Here is a 20,388-nt window from a genome sequence, read left to right as displayed (position 1 = left end):
GCGAATTGCTTCTTCCTTTTTGTCTGTTTGCATGATACTGAACCAAATTTGGCCATATTGAAGGATTAATATTGTAGATGAGTACAATATACTGTGTGTAAAATGCCAAATGTTCACAGGGCAGCTATTGCACTTACCCACTTCTGGCACCGAGCAGTTACTCTTTATTTAGAGTATTCAACATTCATTTTGCAAACATAATTATATCTTCTGATGTTTAGTTATTTTGCAAACATTTATATTCTAATGTTGAGTGAATAAACTTGTTTTTTTTTAATTGAATCATTTGTCTTAACACCATGAGAACTATCTGCTGATTGGTCAAAATGAATTTTGTGTCCAACTTTGAACCAATCAAGGAGGGTATAAGATCATCTGCAAATGCAGGTTTGACCATAAATAGTTTAAAGCCTAGTCATAATTGGCAATTGAAATTAGCATTTCAAGTTATTAACCAATCAGAAATGTTGTTAGATAGTAGTGTCCAGGGGGTTAAAAGATGTAGTTCTAGCTATAACAATACCTGATAAAATCCTGACTCTTCAAGCTCAGAAATATGGTATAACGGAGAGACTCTCTGACCAGTTGCTTGATCAAATGCAATGCGTCCTGTGATTCCCTCTTCCATCACATTACGACGCATAGTACCGTCTTCTATCTCATTACGACCAGTCCTACCACTCGGCTTTTCTTCTGTCTCATTCTGTAAAATAAACATTGGATGTATGTGAGACATTTGGGTGTATATGAGACATTTGGGTGTATTGCTAAGCCATTTGGGTGTATTGTTAAGCCATTTGGGTGTATTACTAAGCCATTTGGGTGTATTGCTAAGCCATTTGGGTGTATTGCTATTTGATAAGACATCTGATTGTATTCCCAATACATAATAATATGGGTGTATTACTAAGCCATTTGGGTGTATTACTAAACCATTTGGGTGTATTGTTAAGCCATTTGGGTGTATTGCTAAGCCATTTGAGTGTATTCTTAAGACACTTGGACAAGATGTATAACATTTCCTCAGACATTTGGGTGTATTACTAAGCCAATTGGGTGTATTGTTAAGTCATTTGGGTGTATTGCTAAGCCAGTCGGGTGTATTGCTATTTGCTAAAACATCTGATTGTATTCCCAATACATAATAATATGGGTGTATTGCTAAGCCGTTTGGGTGTATTACTAAGCCCTTTGGGTGTATTGTTAAGTCATTTGGGTGTATTGCTAAGCCAGTCGGGTGTATTGCTATTTGCTAAAACATCCGAGTGTATTCCCAATACATAATAATATGGGTGTATTGCTAAGCCATTTGGGTGTATTACTAAGCCATTTCTGTGTATTGTTAAGCCATTTGGGTGTATTACTTAGCCATTTGGGTGTATTTGCTATTTGCTAAGACATCCGAGTGTATTCCCAATACATAATAATATGGGTGTATTACTAAGCCATTTGGGTGTATTACTAAACCATTTGGGTGTATTGTTAAGCCATTTGGTTGTATTGCTTAGCCATTCGGGTGTATTGCTATTTGCTAAGACATCTGATTGTATTCCCAATACATAATAATATGGGGGTATTGCTAAGCCATTTGGGTGTATTACTAAGCCATTTGGGTGTATTGTTAAGCCATTTGGGTGTATTGCTAAGCCATTTGGGTGTATTGCTATTTGCTAGGAGATCTGAGTGTATTCCCAATATATAATAATATGGGTGTATAGCTAAGCCATTTGGGTGTATTGCTTAGCCATTTGGGTGTATTGTTAAGCCATTTGGGTGTATTGCTAAGCCATTTGGGTGTATTACTAAGCCATTTGGGTGTATTGCTAAGCCATTTGGGTGTATTGCTATTTGATAAGACATCTGATTGTATTCCCAATACATAATAATATGGGGATATTGCTAAGCCATTTGGGTGTATTACTAAGCCATTTGGGTGTATTGTTAAGCCATTTGGGTGTATTACTTAGCCATTTGGGTGTATTTGCTATTTGCTAAGACATCCGAGTGTATTCCCAATACATAATAATATGGGTGTATTACTAAGCCATTTGGGTGTATTACTAAACCATTTGGGTGTATTGTTAAGCCATTTGGTTGTATTGCTTAGCCATTCGGGTGTATTGCTATTTGCTAAGACATCCGAGTGTATTCCCAATACATAATAATATGGGGGTATTGCTAAGCCATTTGGGTGTATTACTAAGCCATTTGGGTGTATTGTTAAGCCATTTGGGTGTATTGCTAAGCCATTTGGGTGTATTGCTATTTGCTAGGAGATCTGAGTGTATTCCCAATATATAATAATATGGGTGTATAGCTAAGCCATTTGGGTGTATTACTAAGCCATTTGGGTGTATTGTTAAGCCATTTGGGTGTATTGCTAAGCCATTTGGGTGTATTGCTATTTGCTAGGAGATCTGAGTGTATTCCCAATATATAATAATATGGGTGTATAGCTAAGCCATTTGGGTGTATTACTAAGCCATTTGGGTGTATTGTTAAGCCATTTGGGTGTATTGCTAAGCCATTTGAGTGTATTCTCAAGACATTTGGACAAGATGTATTCCATTTCCTCAGACATTTGGGTGTATTTTTAAATACTCCCAAATGTCTGAGGAAATATAATATACATTTGGGTGTGTTTCACAGACATTTAGGCATATCAGATTGTACTGAAAAAATGTTGAGAAGACAAGTAAAGCATTATTCACTCGACACCACACAGGTGTCGAGATTATTCACTTGACACCCACACGGGTGTTGAGATTATTCACTCGACACTCACACAGGTGTCGAGGTTGTTCACTTGTCACCCACACGGGAGTCGAGATTATTCACTTGACACCCGTGTGGGTATCGAGATTATTCACTCGACACCCACACGGGTGTCGAGATTATTCACTCGACACCCACACGGGTGTCGAGATTATTCACTCGACACCCGTGTGGAGAGGTTTGAAAAAGAATAAAGAAAAGAAAATTGACCTCCTCCCATCTGATGCTACTCACCCTTTCACCCATCTTAAGATAGTTGATAACGGTGAGACCATAGTCCCAACTCTTTGGTTGAGGATCAAGACATGATAATGACTGCATTTCAACTGGGGCACTTTTGAATGCACTAGTCAGTGCTTTATCAATCAACTGAACGGCATCATAGATCATGGCTGCTTGTGTCTGTGAACAAGAACAAAGGTAAATAGCTTTAGTTCATTAGGTCTAAAAAAAGAAAATTGTTTGATTGGTGTAACATATAGATTTTGATAAAGGCTTTGGAACTTTTCTTCTTCTTTTTAAAAAAAATTTATTTACTTTACTTTACTTTAATTTTTTTATAGGATCGGTCGGGTTACGCCAATCAAACAATTTTTAGGCCTTATTGAAAGTAAACATGCCCCACACTCACCCCCTCCATGTACCAGACCTCACTCCACTCCTTTCATATTGAAGATATACATTTTCCCCCAAATTACCTACATTTTTTGGTGTTTGGGGAAAAAAAATCTTAGCTACATACACTTTAAGTACGTATCATTAGATTTATACAATTTACTTCGAGGACTGTTAGATTTCAAAAATATCAATTTTTAATCATTTGGCATAAAATGTGATTTTTTTTTTAATCAAAATTATTTGATATCAGAAGGACATTGCTCGTATTCAAAATGCAATTCGATATGTCTGATTGCTCTTAGTCTCAGGTCCCACAAAAATATGTGAAAACGTTGCTATTCGAGCCCTTAATTACAGTCAACATTTCAAAGAATGGATCCAATATAACTTACCGTCAGCTTTCCATAGAATGGATCCACTAGAGGATCTTCTTCTGTTTTCTGAGGATGTAACTTCCTCCATTCTGCCATTAATTGTTTCACCAGTGTGTTTTTATTATTAAGAAGATGAACTGTAGACATGTTAACTTTATCCCCTACATAGCGACTCATATTCATCAGGTGAAGATCCTGCAACGGGAAAAATAAAATATATTTTTTAAAAGATTTTCAGTTTTCCCTTTTATTTTCTGATCCTTCCCAAAAGGAAACTCCGCCATACATTTGCCTTGTTGGTAAATCAGTCAAACAAGCAATTTCATCGTGATGTGGTCCAGGATCCTAATGCTGTATTGGAACTCAATTCTATAAGCCTTTACTATAGAAGTCGGCGGTCTCCGCCCTGCGGGGCTTGCTGCATTCATGATTTAGCATTGGGGTCCAGGATCACAAGTTGCGGACGAATTTAGAAATTTAAAACTCACAACGAATGAATCGTTTTCGGGTATAAAAATAATTTTAGGGATATAAAGTTCAATAAATAAAGTTCAATAAATTTGAAGGGATTTGTTTAAGGGATCTGGAATGAGCGTTTTGAGCGTTTCGACAGTATTTTTGTGGGACATGAGAGCACATCAGACATATCGAATTGCATTCTGAATACGAAGAATGTCTTTCTGATATCAAATATTTTCATTTTTTGAAATTCACGATATAATACAAATTTTATGACAAATTATTAAAATTTGACATTTTTCACATTTTGATATATAACAGTCCTCGAAGTAAATTTTATAAATCTAAAGACATATTCTTAAAGTGTATGTAGCTGGGAGGAAAAGCCGACGATCAATTGAAAATTTTGACTTTTCATATTGAATATATGGATTTTTTCCCCAAAAGACAAACCTAATTTTTGTTGTTTGTTGGTGTTTTGGGAAAAAAAAATCCATATCTTCAATACGAAAGGTCAAAATTTTCAATTGATCGTCGGCTTTTCATCCCACCTCTATATACTTTAAGTATAAATCATCAGATTTATGAAGTTTACTTCGAGTACTGTTATATATCAAAAATATCAATTTTTAATCATTTGCCATAAAATGTGTATTACATTGCGAATTTAAAAAAATCAAAATTATTTGATATTAGAAGGACATTCTTCGTATTCAGAATGCAAATCGATGTCTGATGTGCTCTAATGTCCCACAATAAATACTGTCCAAACGTTCATACCCCACCCCTTAAGTTTGAGAGAAAAATACTAGCGTGCATACTCTCAGAATAATGCTCAGGTCGTGGAGCATGGCATACCTTGTTGTAAAACATATAGCCCCTATGCATGTAGGCCTACTGTGTACTTACCAGATTTGTGAATAGATAATGAAAATAACTTCTAAGCATTTGCACCTCCATCATCTGTAACAGATAAAAAAACCCGATAAGGATTGTTACCATGGTAACGAACCTGTGAAGGATTCTCTAACATTCTGGCGATAATATTTTTATGTGGGAAATTGAGGACATCGGTGCAACAATCCTAAAATTGGCATTATTAGATAAAACGAAATTATGTCTCAGTGTATTCTTGGACAAGTTTGTAGAGTGCTTCATAAGATCCTTACACAGATGACAATTTCCAAAGGATAAGTGGACATAGTGTGGAATGGGGCTGATTTCTGCTTTTCACGCACTTTCTTCAAGAAACAGGTCTTTTTTCCAAACTATTCCAATTACTCAGAGATTTTTTGTGCTGGGTGCCAATTATTGGACTGTGAATGTTGTCCAGGAAGCTGGTCAATGGCATTGCATTTTTGTGTCAGTTGCACAACTGCTTGGTTACTGATATGTGTTTAGAGTAGAGTACGGTATTGAAGTAATCCTGTGTGTAATTTTGTTTAATTTAGATGCACAGGATTTAAAGATATCTAGACCTTGTGAAAAATTATAAGTTTCTTTTTTGGCTTAGTGTATGTTGCAGAAGGGTGATGTATGAAGAAAATAATGCTTTTAAGTCGAGTAGCCAAACTACTGGTGGGTGCCAATTATTGGACTGTGAATGTTGTCCAGGAAGCTGGTCAATGTCATTGCATTTTTGTGTCAGTTGCACAACTGCTTGGTTACTGATATGTGTTTAGAGTAGAGTACGGTATTGAAGTAATCCTGTGTGTAATTTTGTTTAATTTAGATGCACAGGATTTAAAGATATCTAGACCTTGTGAAAAATTATAAGTTTCTTTTTTTTTTTTTTGTATGTTGCAGAAGGGTGATGTATGAAGAAACTATTGCTTTTAAGTCGAGTAGCCAAACTTTCAAATCTAGTCCATTACATGACAATTTATAATGTAAAAACGAAAATGGACCATAAAGCGACACTATATTGTAGGCCTATAGTCCCCCAATAGATTGCTGACGTTGGAAGGATTAGGTTTTTGTCTCGCCAATTTTGCCTTTGAAATTGTGTATTCAGGATGAAAATTTACCCTAAATTCAAGAGTTGTTTTTCATCGCGACTTGTGGCCATGAATAGCCAAATATTGTGGGTATAATATAAGAAGGTTGTTAGTGCAATAGCTGCCCTATACACGTTTGACCATTTCTGTGTTCTATATTATACGCACATGACATTGGCAGCTATTGCAGATAGGCTTTCTTGCAGATAACCATCAATATTGTGGTTGGAAAAATATTCCTGTCATGCTTTTTAATATTGCTCGGTGGCGCATTGTATAAACATGGTTGTTGATGGTCGCAGTATTTAATTTCAGCATAATGGTTGTTAAAGGAGCATTTCGTGATTATAGCATCCTCTTGTATCATGGTATGGTACGGTTCAATCGCTTTCCACGAAATAAGCCTAATTCTTATTTCTAAAATATTTAGTTGAATCTGAAGAAAGGTATAAAGGCGCACAAAAATGATGTAGTCCTAGGTTTCTAATGGTATAGAATCTCAAGTTTCTGATAGTATAAAACTCAACATTTTTGGAGTAGGGCCTATAAGTGCACCGAGGGGATAAGGCTGTGGATCACAAAGGCACCTTTAATAAGGGATGAAATAAAAACTCGACCGCCGGTTCAGGGCGGTTCCGTCCGGTTGGAGCCGGTTTCAATTGTTCTGAACAAATGGAACGCGGTTCAACCGGCGGTCGAGTTTTGATTTCATCCCTAAGTGTTATATTTGTTATTTTGTTGGAACCACTTTGGTCAGAACTGTTGACTTACAATCATCGGAGTACGTTCAAATCAAAAACCCAGTGTCTGGTTATGCTCTGAAATACGACACTGTCCAGAAAATGTTGTGTAATCTGATTACTTCCCTAAGTGTCGTGAAACACATACTTCTACACTCATGTATTCGGGAAACATGATATGAACATTATAAGGTTTTAATCATACTTAAATGCTTTGGCCATTGGGTGGTGGAAACGTAAGATGCAAAATAAGTTATAAGTAGAGGCTAGGGAATGTAGTAATGAACGTCAATTCTGATGTCAAATATAAAAAAAAAGAAACCTTTCAGAATCAAATTCTCAGAAGACATTTTGAATGGATATCCTGAGAATGAAAGTTTAAATTATAGTCAGATAGGCTGGAAGTTTGAAATCATGTGTTTAACCCCATGAGAACTACCTGCCGATTGGCCAAAATTAATATTATGTCAAATTTTAACCAATCAATGAGGGTATTAATAAAATCTTCAGCAAATGCAAGTTTGACCATAAATAGTTTAAAGCCTTGTCATAATTGGCAATTGAAATGAGCATTTCAAGTTATCAACCAATCAGAAATGCTGTTAGATGACCAGTAGTGTCCAGGGGGTTAAAGGATGTAAGTGATGGTGGGGCAATGAATCAAAATCGATGACGGAGATATACGGCCACATTAACCCCCATTTTTTAACTCCTCACACCATGACAAACCTTTTACTGTCATCAAAACACCCCACCTTTTTCAAGAAATTTGAACATATTTATGATAATCTCTCACCAAGTGAGAGTTTTTTTCTCTAAGTTTCATAAAATGTCATTATTTTTCTTCAAATCTTTCAACAAATGCCAAATTTTGTTAACTTCTTGACCCAACGATTTTCCAGTCTCACGGAGAGACTAGTAGATAGCTATTTCATCAATGCCTGTATCAGAAGTAGATAGCTACTTCATCAATACCAGTATCAGTAGATAGCTACTTCATCAACCCCAGTATCAGTAGTAGGCCTATATAGCTATATACTTCATCAATACCAGTATCAGTAATAGATAGCTACTTCATCAATACCGGTATCAGTAGTAGATATAGCTATTTCATCAATACCAGTACCGGTACATTAGCTACTTCATGAACACCAGTAGTAGATAGCTACTTCATCAACACCAGTATCAGTAGTAGGTAGCTACTTCATCAATACTACTTCATCAATACCACTATCAGTCATAGCTACTTTATCAACACCAGTATCAGTAGTAGATAGCTACTTCATCAATACCGGTATCAGTAGTAGATAGCTACTTCATCATTACCAGTATCAGTAGTAGATAGCTACTTTATCAACACCAGTATCAGTATATTACATAGCTACTTCATCAATAGCGTCACTTCCAAAGTCAAGTGGAATTAGAATTTACATAAGATATATAAGAACATAAATATACATTTGAGATCAAATACATTCGAAGGTCTAGTCAAGTATGTGCGCGTGTCCAAAATTATTAAAAAAACTTTTTGTGTGGCGATCCGGAGAAAAGAAAGTTTACGTTAGTGTGGTAATTGTCGACGTTGAGAGTCACAGTACTATTGGTCTGAGTGCCTTTTCTTGATTAATTTGTATGGTGCTGTGCGCGACACGTGTTAAAACACGCAAGGGAAATATGAGAAATAAAATGGATAGGAGAATTCTAGTAGTCTATGTTGTATAAGGTGAAAAACTACCAGAAATCAATGCCCAGTCCATTTAGTGTTTCATCAGTGAAATTAAACTTCTCTGTTCAAATTATGCATTTTATTCACAGCGTTTGAAGTTCATTTTCTCACCTCGGCATTACCGACCTTATTTCTTTATCAATTAATACGGTAAATGCCAGGGCAAATGACCTTTGCTTAATATGTCCTGCGCTAATCACAGCGTACATTAGCAAAGGCCATTCCAAAGCTTGCATGTCGAACAGCCAAATGGATTATTTTTGTTCCACATACTTTTAGCCAGAAAGACACTTACGATAATGCAACTTTAAAGCTGATGTTCACTTGCTTTCTGTACTTTCCTCTCATATTAACCATATGAGTACTACACGCTGATTGGTTACAGGATGACTATTATGATTTATTTAGCCAATCAGCAACATGGTTAGAATGGTGGTAGGGCTGAATAGGATTGAGCTTAAATATTTATAAACTGCATATTAATTGGTCAATCAGATGAGTAAATCGCGTAATTTAACCAATCAGAAAGGCTGTAATAAAGGCAGTCGTCCACAGTGGGTTAATGGGAATTCTGATAAAATATAAATGTGTCCTAGTATGTTCCGACATTAATGTGAGAAATGTTAAGCACGTCTATACGTGGTAAACATGATAAGCATTAATTATTAACACGAGTCACGTATGAGCAGAATGTGAACTACATTAGTCAGTGTTTGCGTTGTTAGGCCAAAAGGGTGGTTTGCCCTTTCCCGACCGACCCAAAAAATCCAGAAATTCCCTACAGATTTTTTGATTTTAATAAACGTATTTGTGAGATGATGAATTTAAATAAATCAAATAAGTGACAAAAATACCGTTAGCCTTCATTTATGGTTCATCCTCCGTATCAGATGAACACTTTACAATTGTTTAAAACATGAAAGTGCACATTTAATGTGCAGATAATTTCGCAATCTAGAAAATAATAAACCTTGACCACTGTGTGACACGTCTAAATAATTCGATCGTCTACCATCTTTGTTTTAGGCCTATGCCTTGAAAGGCAAACAAACCTTTTTTAGGCCTTATGAGTTAACGCATGCCTGTGCAATATGAACAAGATTTTGATCAGGATTCTTTAAAATGTCTTCATTCGGAGCAACTGGTTTACATTTTTTGTGTAGGCCTATGTTAACATCAATTTAGGAGCTTATTATCTCCGCACTACTCTGCGCAACTCTGTCCCCTGTTTCGGACAGTGGTAGCAAACGGTAGGCCCAATCTCAAAATTCTAGAATAGTTTGCAATCTAGTACAAAATTATATAGTTCTGGGCTAAAATTGCTGTTGGAACAATGGGTTTGGATCATTCTACACTAAGAAAGCCAAAAAGGAAACTTATAATTTTTCACAAGGTCATGTCTTAAAATCCTGTCCATCAAAATTAACCAAAATTACACACAGGATTGCCTCAATATTCTACTCTAACCACATTTCAGTAACCAAGCAGTTGTCCAACTAATTTATATAAAATGCACTGACATGGATCAGCTTCCTGGATCACATTCACAGCCCAGTAATTGGCATCCAGCACAAGAAATCTGTGAGAATCGTTGAACAGATGATAATTTACAAAATGGTGCTGCTTTCTGCTTTGACGCACTTTCTTTAAGAAACAGGTCTTGTTCCACACTATTCCACTTACTCTTTGGGAATGTGCAAGGACCTTGTTCACAAGTTTCTTTTTTGGCTTAGTGTATTTTTATGATATAAAGCATACCACAGACGACGAGTAGATGAAAGTACACGACTGTTTCTATATGTTTTTGAAGGTTTAAAGGTACGTGAAGTTCATTTTGAGAAATAAAGGTCCAACATTGATATCCGTTATTTGATTATCTGTTTTTAGTGTTGCGATATGGGACAGCAACTATAGTTGTTATTTTCATAGATAGCAAAGTGTTATTAACTTTTACTATTCTATAGGCCTAACCATTGCTTCAAATCTGCATTTTATTTGATTTCTTTTAGTTACACAACTTCTTTAAATGAACGAGGAGGCCTCATCAACGTGACCATGCTGACAACACATAGCATGACATTACCAAACCAGGTCATAGCCATGGCCGTCAAACTGCATAGAGGCCACTTTCCCTGCCATCCCGGCATCCCTGCATACAAACTATCTACATGTCATCATCCTTACCTCATTCATATACAGACACTCAAATTGTCAGCATTAATTAGTGCTGTACAAGTTGTAGACGAAAGTTTCAACATACTCAAGTCAACGGGTGTGCGACTGAGATCAAATCACATCTATGATCATCATGCGCGTATTTGGGGGGGGCTTTGGGGGCGCCAGCCCCCCGGGGTAAAAGCAGGGGGCGGCAAAAATGAAGGGGCGGCGGAAGAAGAAGGGGCGGCAAAAACAGGGGCGGCAAAAACGAAGGGGCGGCAAAAGGAATTAGCCAATAAAAAAGGGCGCAAATAATTGAAAAAGCATATAAAATGTTGAAAAAATGTTGCTTTTAGGGCGCTAGCGCCTGAAATCCTTTTTTTAAATTTTTTTTTGCTCTTCACTTTTTCAAACGACCGTGAAAAAAATTGGGTCAACCTTTTCGGGATGTTAAGGAAGGGGCGGCAAAATTGTTTCTTCTTCAGCCCCCCGGGGTTGGGGCGGCCACGGTACGCCACTGATCATATAGGAATACTGTTTTGATAAATTCGAAGTTTGAATGTGCAGAACTAAACTGGCCTCAAAAAGAAACTTATAATTTTTCACAAGGTCATATCTTAAAATCCTCTCCATAAAAATGAACAAAAATTGCACACAGGATTACTTCAATACTCTACTCTAAACACATGTCAGTAACCAAGCAGTTGTCCAACTGACACAACAGCAAAATGCACTGATATGGAACACCTTCCTGGACCAAAATTCACATCCCAACAGATTTCTTTTGTTGTGTTCCAATTATTCGCCTTTTTGAGGCCAATTTATAATGCAAAATAATGTGGATTTCTTTCTTTCTTTTTCTTTCTTTCTTTCTTTCTTTCTTTCTTTCTTTCTTTCTTTCTTTCTTTCTTTCTTTCTTTCTTTCTTTCTTCTTTCCTTCCTTCTTTCCTTCTTTCTTTCTTTCTTTCTTTCCTTCCTTCCTTCTTTCCTTCCTTTCTTCCTTTCTTTCTTTCTTTCTTTCTTTCTTTCTTTCTTTCTTTCTTTCTTTCTTTCTTTCTTTCTTTCTTTCTTTCTTTCTTTTTCTTTCTTTCTTTCTTTCTTTCTTTCTTTCTTTCTTTCTTCCCTTTCTCTCTACAAAGAGGGTTTTTCAAATATTGAAATAATCATGAGAATATAGGTCGTTGTAACTGATAGCCCCCATCTGAGATTAGATGGGGGCTATCATGTAGTCTCAGGTCCCATTAAATGAAAGAAAAATAAACCTACTGTTAACACCTTACAGGAACGTTTCATGAAATCAAATGTGTGCTTCATATACTTTTATGTTAGCCATATAAGAAATAGAGACATCAAAGTGTCTGTGACATTAGTAATTCAATTATTTTAAGTTAGATTACATTTCTGATAATAATTATCAGTGGTATTGATTTCACATTATATCATCATCGTTCGAGAGTTTGCCTCGCGCTATTTCTGATTTATATACTTATAGACATAAAAATGCCCAGCGCCACAACAAATAGCTACCAAAAGACATCATACTAAACAAAGAGATTGCGATTGGTCGAAAGATATCGCACTAAAAGCAAACAGATTGTGATTGGTCAAAAGACATCGTACTAAGCAAAGAGATTGGTCAAAAGACATGGTACTAAAAGCAAACAGATTGTGATTGGTCAAAAGACATCGTACTAAGCAAAGAGATTGGTCAAAAGACATGGTACTAAAAGCAAACAGATTGTGATTGGTCAAAAGACTTCGTACTAAGCAAAGAGATTGGTCAAAAGACATGGTACTAAAAGCAAACAGATTGTGATTGGTCAAAAGACATCGTACTAAGCAAAGAGATTGGTCAAAAGACATGGTACTAAAAGCAAACAGATTGTGATTGGTTAAAAGATATCGTACTAAGCAAAGAGATTGGTCAAAAGACATGGTACTAAAAGCAAACAGATTGTGATTGGTCAAAAGACATCGTACTAAGCAAAGAGATTGGTCAAAAGACATGGTACTAAAAGCAAACAGATTGTGATTGGTCAAAAGACATCGTACTAAGCAAAGAGATTGGTCAAAAGACATGGTACTAAAAGCAAACAGATTGTGATTGGTCAAAAGACATCGTACTAAGCAAAGAGATTGGTCAAAAGACATGGTACTAAAAGCAAACAGATTGTGATTGGTCAAAAGACATCGTACTAAGCAAAGAGATTGGTCAAAAGACATGGTACTAAAAGCAAACAGATTGTGATTGGTCAAAAGACTTCGTACTAAGCAAAGATATTGCAATTGGTCAAAAGACTTCGTACTAAGCAAACATATTGTGATTGGTCGAAAGACACCGCACTAAGTAAAGAGATTGCGATTGGTCAAAAGACTTCGTACTAAGCAAAGCTATTGCTAATGGTCATAATTATTCCGTTATCAGAAAATATATCGCATTAGTGTATCGTTGTAGATTTAAGATCTAGGGTAGGCTATTATACTGTAAGTTTGTTGTAAATTATTTTCTTGTTTGTAAAGGGCATAGAATCATGTTTTTGTTCATGCACTTAAAAGGGCCTCCATTAATATTGACGCCAATTACACCAAGTTCAATCATTAGGCCCCTATTTTATGATAAGGGTTGACTGTTGTTTTAATGTAAGGCTTATAGGATTAGCATTTATTGTGCTAGGGTTAAGTAGAGTTAAAGATCAGTGCTTGAGTTGGGCGAGCATGAAGGGTTCACCTACTTAGCTACAACGGTTGAACTGCTATGCATCGCCTATAGATTTGTGTATGTGTACCATTTTGTGCATTTGTAAAATAAAAGTGGGTCCAACAATCGCCTGTCTCCAACCACAGTTGACTATAAATCGTCCAGATGCATATACCTGCAAAGTGCCTCATGCGAGTCGCAGAGCGCGGCCAGCGACAACAACTATTTTGCACTTCACAAAATGTAATATCGCTCTCATTTTTTGCAACGATTTATATGACCTTGGATTCATCCGCATGTAATAGTCACAACCCCACCCATTACACAAAATAAGTACATGAGTATAAACCATGTGTCTATAACATTGTGCAAAAGACACCAAACATTACAAATCATTGAAATACGCCAATGTAAGGAATGGTACACACCTGCTCCAAAATCAGCGGTAGCGTGTCTCGCCCGCAGTCTACGATGATATGATTGGCCCCAGATGATTTAATCTCTTTCAGTAGCGTCTGCATGTTCTCTCCTGGAATGCGATACACTGAGATATCCAGCATGTTACGCCGTGAAGCTTGTAAAACACCTTGTAGTCTATTTAAACCTGAAGAAAAATTAAACACAAAAAGTTGGAAAAGTTTTTGTCAAAGCTAATCATGTTTCACAGTGATTCAAAGTCATCTAACAGCCTGATTTAGCATGTAAAGGTGCGGGTATTAATTGATGATATTATTAAATTAAGTTCTGAAGTCGTTTTGTGGACGGTATATAGCAAAGAATAGTATACATGAACACATGATTGAACTTGGCTAAGATTTGTGAAAATTAACACTGGAGAATTTTGGGAAGTTTTTATCAAAACTTATCTGGTTTTACGTCACAATGATATAAAGTCGTCGAACAGTCTTGAATGTAATGGTTGCGAACATATGAAGAGCTTTGTTTCAAAACCCTTACATCCACTTGCCCATTTTGAGAACACATCAAAAAATCATCAAAAAAATCACTGATATAAGAGGGTTTGCAACAAAAGCAGTTTTTGGCGGGATGCTTGGGTAGGATGAGCATCCTGCAAAAAACTGCTTTTGTTGAAAAAACACCTTATATCAGTGATTATTTTGATGATTTTTTTATGTGTTCTCAAAATTGGGCAAGTGGATGTAAGGGGTTTTGAAACAAAGCTCTTCATATATATTTGATGCTATTATTGATTACAGTATAAAGGCGTTTGGTGGAAGGGACTAGCAAAGAAAGTAACAAATGATTAAAATTGACAAAATAATTGTTGCGAAAACTACTGAAGAAGTGTGCAAAGATTTTGTCAAAACTAGTAATGATACACAGCGATATAAAATCTGTTAACAGTCTGACAGCAGAATATAAATATAAAGGTATTTGTGATTCAGTTTATGAAAGCGTTTTGTGCAGGGAGGGCGGGAGGGAGGTAATAATATACCTTCAACTAAAATTTGTGAAAATTAACCCAAATGAAATCATGTTCCACAGCGATGTAAATTCATCTAACTGCCTGACCAGAGTCATAATGCCTATGCAATGGTTTTGCATGAACAGGTATTGATAGAACGCCTGTATGTGTATGTGACTTTCTGACCAAAGTAATCGCATTTTTATGGCAATTTCAGCCAAAAAAGTGCAAATTTTGGCGGTGTTCGCGCGAATTTGTTCCACTTTTGCACCATATATCACAATGTAATCTCCCAGATGGCAACATGTTTCGCACGCTTCGCGCACATTTGTACCATAAACTTATTCTTTTGCTAAGGCGTGCTGCATTCATAGACTTCAAGAATGTCTTCCAACACAATTACACCAACATGACCAATGTCAAAAAGAAATCTGCGCCAATGATTAAGGCAATCTATATATATAGCTTTAGCAAAAAATAACTCAAATGGTCTGGGGTTCAAGTCCCCGCACAGGCAGGTAGGTTATTTCTCTGGTTTATCTGCCTATGCATGTTATGTTTCCATTTATAATTTCATGTTAAATTGTGCTAGTAGGCGATGCGTGATTCTTCTAACCCTGTGAAGCTCAAATGATTAAACTTGACGATTAATAATTTTGTGAAAATTAACTCGAATTAAACTTTGAAAAAGTGTTTGTGAAAAAATAATCATGTTTCACCGCGAAATTTACACACACAAAAAGCCTGACACGAATGCAATGGTTGTGTTTAAACAAGTATTGATGATAAATTCAACAATGAAGCCGTTCTGTGGAATTGCAGATCAAATGATAGCTCATTATGAATACCTTCGATTAAGATTGGCAAAAATTAACACTAATAAACTTGTCAAAATTAATCATGTTCCACAGCGACATAAAAACTTCTAACAGGCTCATGCGAATGTATTTATGACAGCATCAAATTCAGTATGTGTATGTTATTTAGGAGATAACACTAGGATCCACAATATTCTCATCTATTAGGGCACAGTTCTTTAACCCCAAAACAGTTGCACATTCATTGAATGACCTTTGAAACTTTGGGTACACAAACTCATACTCTGCAACTTGAGGTCAAATTTTGCTCTATGATTGTTTAATTGAGGTTATTGAACTATGGCATTGGGATGAGGCTATTGTGGTCGATAGTGTAATTATATAGCACAAGATAGGATGAGACTGCAAAATTGATAAATATGATTTCTTTTAGTAATTGAGCACATTATACGAGACATTAACGGAGATGAAGTGATAAGTGTAAACTATATTTCTGTTTGTAGTGTTTTAGGAGTCATACTTATGTTATCATTTAATTAAAATTCATAAAGCACAAGAAAAATATCCGTTAAAATTCTACGAGCTACCCACTTTAATGTCAAGAATACATGTATATTTGTACTGTAAACGCAGACGAGTAAAATGCATAATTACCGACACGTTTAAACGTGATGTTTTTATCAATGAAATCGACGCTTTATACAATGTCTATTAATGGTTTCTTTCAACGTGTGCTGCCCATAATGCTTCGACATGATAAGTCAAAGTTTTGATATATTTTCTCAAAATATCAAGAGCTTTCTCAAGAACCACTGAACCAAATCTGGGCTTGTTTGTACTCGTTTTATTGCATTTTTCATGCTGATTCCAAATATGGTCATTAAAATGTAAAATTCTAAAATATTTGAATTTTTAAAGAAATTTTGAAACTTGTCGTCTGCAATCGTTACTCGCGTGGAGAGGGTTTTAAGCCACCATTACATGAACAAACTATACTTGAAGCAATGTTTAGCTGTGATGGTTTCCTGGAAACGATGTACCAGTATGTATGTTGTTTTCAATGTTTCTTCTAAAGTGAATACCCTGGGAGTATACGAAGGAGACAAACTAAGCTGCCGTAATTAGTGTTGATACTAAGGAAAGAGTGTCAATATAATTTCAGTGCTTGGAAGCTCTATCGCGAAATTTGTACATATTTGATAAGTTTCGAGCTACATGACAAAAGTACGTTAGGGTAATTGGTATGTGTGTTATTTGTAGAACAAAAACGTTGTCGTATAAGGGACATCAGGATTATCAGACAATTCCAAAGTTACGAAGTTTGTAATTTCTTTTTCTTGCTACGCATTACGTGGACATTGTTAATAATTCAAATAAATTGTTCCCCTAAACATAAACTGGGCTTAAAAAGAAACTTATCATTTTTCACATGGTCAAATCTTGACAATCTGTCCATCAAAATGAACCAAAATTACACACAGGATTACTTCAATACTCTACTCCTAATGACATGTCAATATCCAAACGTTTATCTTACTGACACAACTGAAAAATGCACTGGGTTGGAACAGCTTGCTGTGTCACAATGTCACAGCCTGGAAATTTCGGCAACATAGTTTAAGGCACGTGAAGAGGTCAAAACAACTGAAGGTATTCGCGACAGGGTGTTGGTGCACACGGGGCCTTATGTGCCCCTGTTCGCTTATGTCGAGGTATGTTTATGTTCGTTGGGTACGAGTGTTTTTGTCAGGCAATCCTGATACAGGAAAGTCCACATTGATGTTACAATTGCTTTACACACTCATCAAATGGGCTGTGACATAATTATGGTCCAGGAAGCTGCCCCATGTCAGTACATTTTGCTGTTGTGTCAGTTGGGTAACTGCTTGGTTACTGACATGTGTTTTAGTGTTTAGCATGTTTAGAGTAGAGTACTGAAGTAATCATGTGTGTAATGTTGGTTCATGGACAGGATTTTAAGATATGACCTTGTGACAAATTATAAGTTTGTTTTTGAGCCCAGTTTACAACATGTGTTTCAAAGAATCGTATGGCCGGGTTTTGCATTAAAATCCAGTGGTATGTTTTGTTTCAAGGTTGTTACCTGTGACACCGTTCCAAGACATACAATTAAATCCCTTTCACCTGAATCACTATCAGTCACTCTCAACCATTAAATTTCATCATGTTCATTACCCTTTAGGATAACTGACCATTTTCTAAGAATTCAGCTGACCAACCAACAATGTAATAATCACGTAAAATAATATCTACTGTTTGTATAGACGGTTAAATAGCCTCACATAATGGTGACTGCTTCCTCTGCCTGCATGAGAATGAAAACAATGTCAAACTACTTCGCGACCACAGGGATTCCTTACTCTTATATCACATTTTTTTCTTTGCATTATACTTCTGATTCTGCCTACCACAGTAAAGGGTCATACAACCTAGTGTATTAAATGTAGAATATTCGTTCAACAAGAAAATGAAAGTTTGTCAAAACTAATCATGTTCCACAGCGATATAAATTCATCTAACTGCCTGACCAGAATCAAACCCCGTGCAATGGTTATGTATGAACAAGTATTGACAGAACGCCTATGTAGGTTTCTGACCAAATTAATCCTCCCAATGCTGACGCCTGTTTGTGGGTTTCTGACCAAATTAACCACATTTTTTGAAAATTTTAGCCAAAAAAAAACCGGCTAAAAAGTTCAAATTTTGGCACTCTTCGCGCGAATTTGTTCCACTTTTGCACCATATTTCACAATTTAAGCTTCAAGATGGCAACATGTTTCGCACGATTCGCGCACATTTGTACCATAAACTTATTATGTGGCCAAAACGTGCTGTATTGACTAGACTTCAAGAAATGTCTTTCAACCCATTACTCCAATATTAAAAAGAAATCTACGCCACTGATTAAGGCAATTTATATAGCTATAAGAAAAATAACTGGTCTGAGGTTCAAGTCCCCGCACAGGTAGGAATGTTTGGAGTTTTTTCTCTGGTTTATCTGCCTATACATGTTTTGTTTCCATTTATAATTACATGTTTAATTGTGCTAGTAGGCGAAGCGTGATTCTTCTCCCCCTGTGTAGCGCAAATGATTAAACTTGACGATTATTGATTTTGTGAAAATTAACACAAATAAACTTTGAAAAAAGCGTTTATGACAAAATAGTTATGTTTCACAGCGAAAATTTACACCCACAAAAAAAGCTTGCAATGGTTGTGTTTAAACAGGTATTGATGATAAATTCAACAATGAAGCCGTTTTGTGGAATTGCAGATCAAATGATAGCTCATATAATTACCGTCGATTAAGATTTGCGAAAATTAACACTAATAAACTTGTCAAAATTAATCATGTTCCACAGCAACATAAAATCTTCTAACAGGCTCATGCAAATGTATTTATGACAGCATCAAATTCAGTGTGTGTATGTTATTTAGGAGATAACACTAGGATCCATAATATTCTCATCTATTAGGGCACAGTTCTTTAACCCCAAAACAGTTGCACATTCATTGAATGACCTTTGAAAATTTGGGTACACAAACTCATACTCCCACAACTTGAGGTCAAATTTTGCTCTATGATTGTTTAATTGAGGTTATTGAACTATGGCATTGGGATGAGGCCATTGTGGTCCATAGTGTAATTATATAGCACAAGATAGGATGAGACGGAAAAATTGATAAATATGATTTATTTTAGTAATTGAGCAAATTATACGAGACATTGACGGAGATGTAAACTATATTTCTGTTTGTAGTGTTTTAGGAGTCATACTTATATGTTATCATTTAATTAAAATTCATAAAGCACAAGAAAAATATCCGTTAAGATTCTACGAGCTACCCACTTTAATGTCAAGAATACATGTATATTTGTACTGTAAACGCAGACGAGTAAAATGCATAATTACCGACACGTTTAAACGTGATGTTTTTATCAATGAAATCGACGCTTTATACAATGTCTATTAATGGTTTCTTTTAATGTGTGCTGCCCATATATGCTTCAACATGGAAAGTCAAAGTTTTCAAAAGCTATCTCAAGGACCACTGAACCAATACTACGCTTGTTTGTACTCATTTTATTGCATTTTTCATGCTGATACCATTATGGTAATTTAAATGTAAAATTCTAAAATTTTTGAATTTTTAAATAAAAATTTGAACATGTCGTCTGCAATCGTTACTCGCGTGGAGAGGGTTTTAAGCCACCATTACATGAGCAAACTATACTTGAAGCAATGTTCAGCTGTGATGGTTTCCTGGAAACGATGTAGGCTACCAGTATGTATGGGTTTTTTTTCAACGTTTCTTCTATAGTGAATACCCTGGGAGTATACGAAGGAGACAAACTAAGCTGCCGTAATTAGTGTTGATACTAAAGAAAGAGTGTCAATATAATTTCAGTGCTTGGAAGCTCTATCGCGAAATTTGTACATATTTGATAAGTTTCGAGCTACATGACAAAAGTACGTTAGGGGTAATTGGTATGTGTGCAATTTGTTGAACAAAAACGTTGTCGTATAAGGGACATCAGAATCATCAGACAATTCCAAAATTACGAAGTTTGTAATTT

At 36.0% G+C, this 20,388-nt stretch overlaps 1 protein-coding gene across 1 annotated transcript in view; it reads right to left on the bottom strand.

Annotated features, from left to right (window-relative positions):
- The window catches only part of LOC140140964 (glutamate receptor ionotropic, kainate 2-like), a 215,599-nt gene that overhangs the window by 11,212 nt on the left and 183,999 nt on the right, over positions 1-20,388 (bottom strand). The window contains 5 exon segments of the mRNA XM_072162732.1: positions 524-703; positions 3,010-3,177; positions 3,786-3,962; positions 5,136-5,189; positions 13,973-14,148. Coding sequence (XP_072018833.1) covers positions 524-703; positions 3,010-3,177; positions 3,786-3,962; positions 5,136-5,189; positions 13,973-14,148 — 755 coding nt within the window.

This window comes from Amphiura filiformis, chromosome 19, assembly GCF_039555335.1.
Source record: "Amphiura filiformis chromosome 19, Afil_fr2py, whole genome shotgun sequence".
Lineage (NCBI taxonomy): Eukaryota > Metazoa > Echinodermata > Ophiuroidea > Amphilepidida > Amphiuridae > Amphiura > Amphiura filiformis.
The sequence above is the reverse complement of the archived record's forward strand: the minus strand, read 5'-3'. Positions and strand labels throughout refer to the sequence as shown.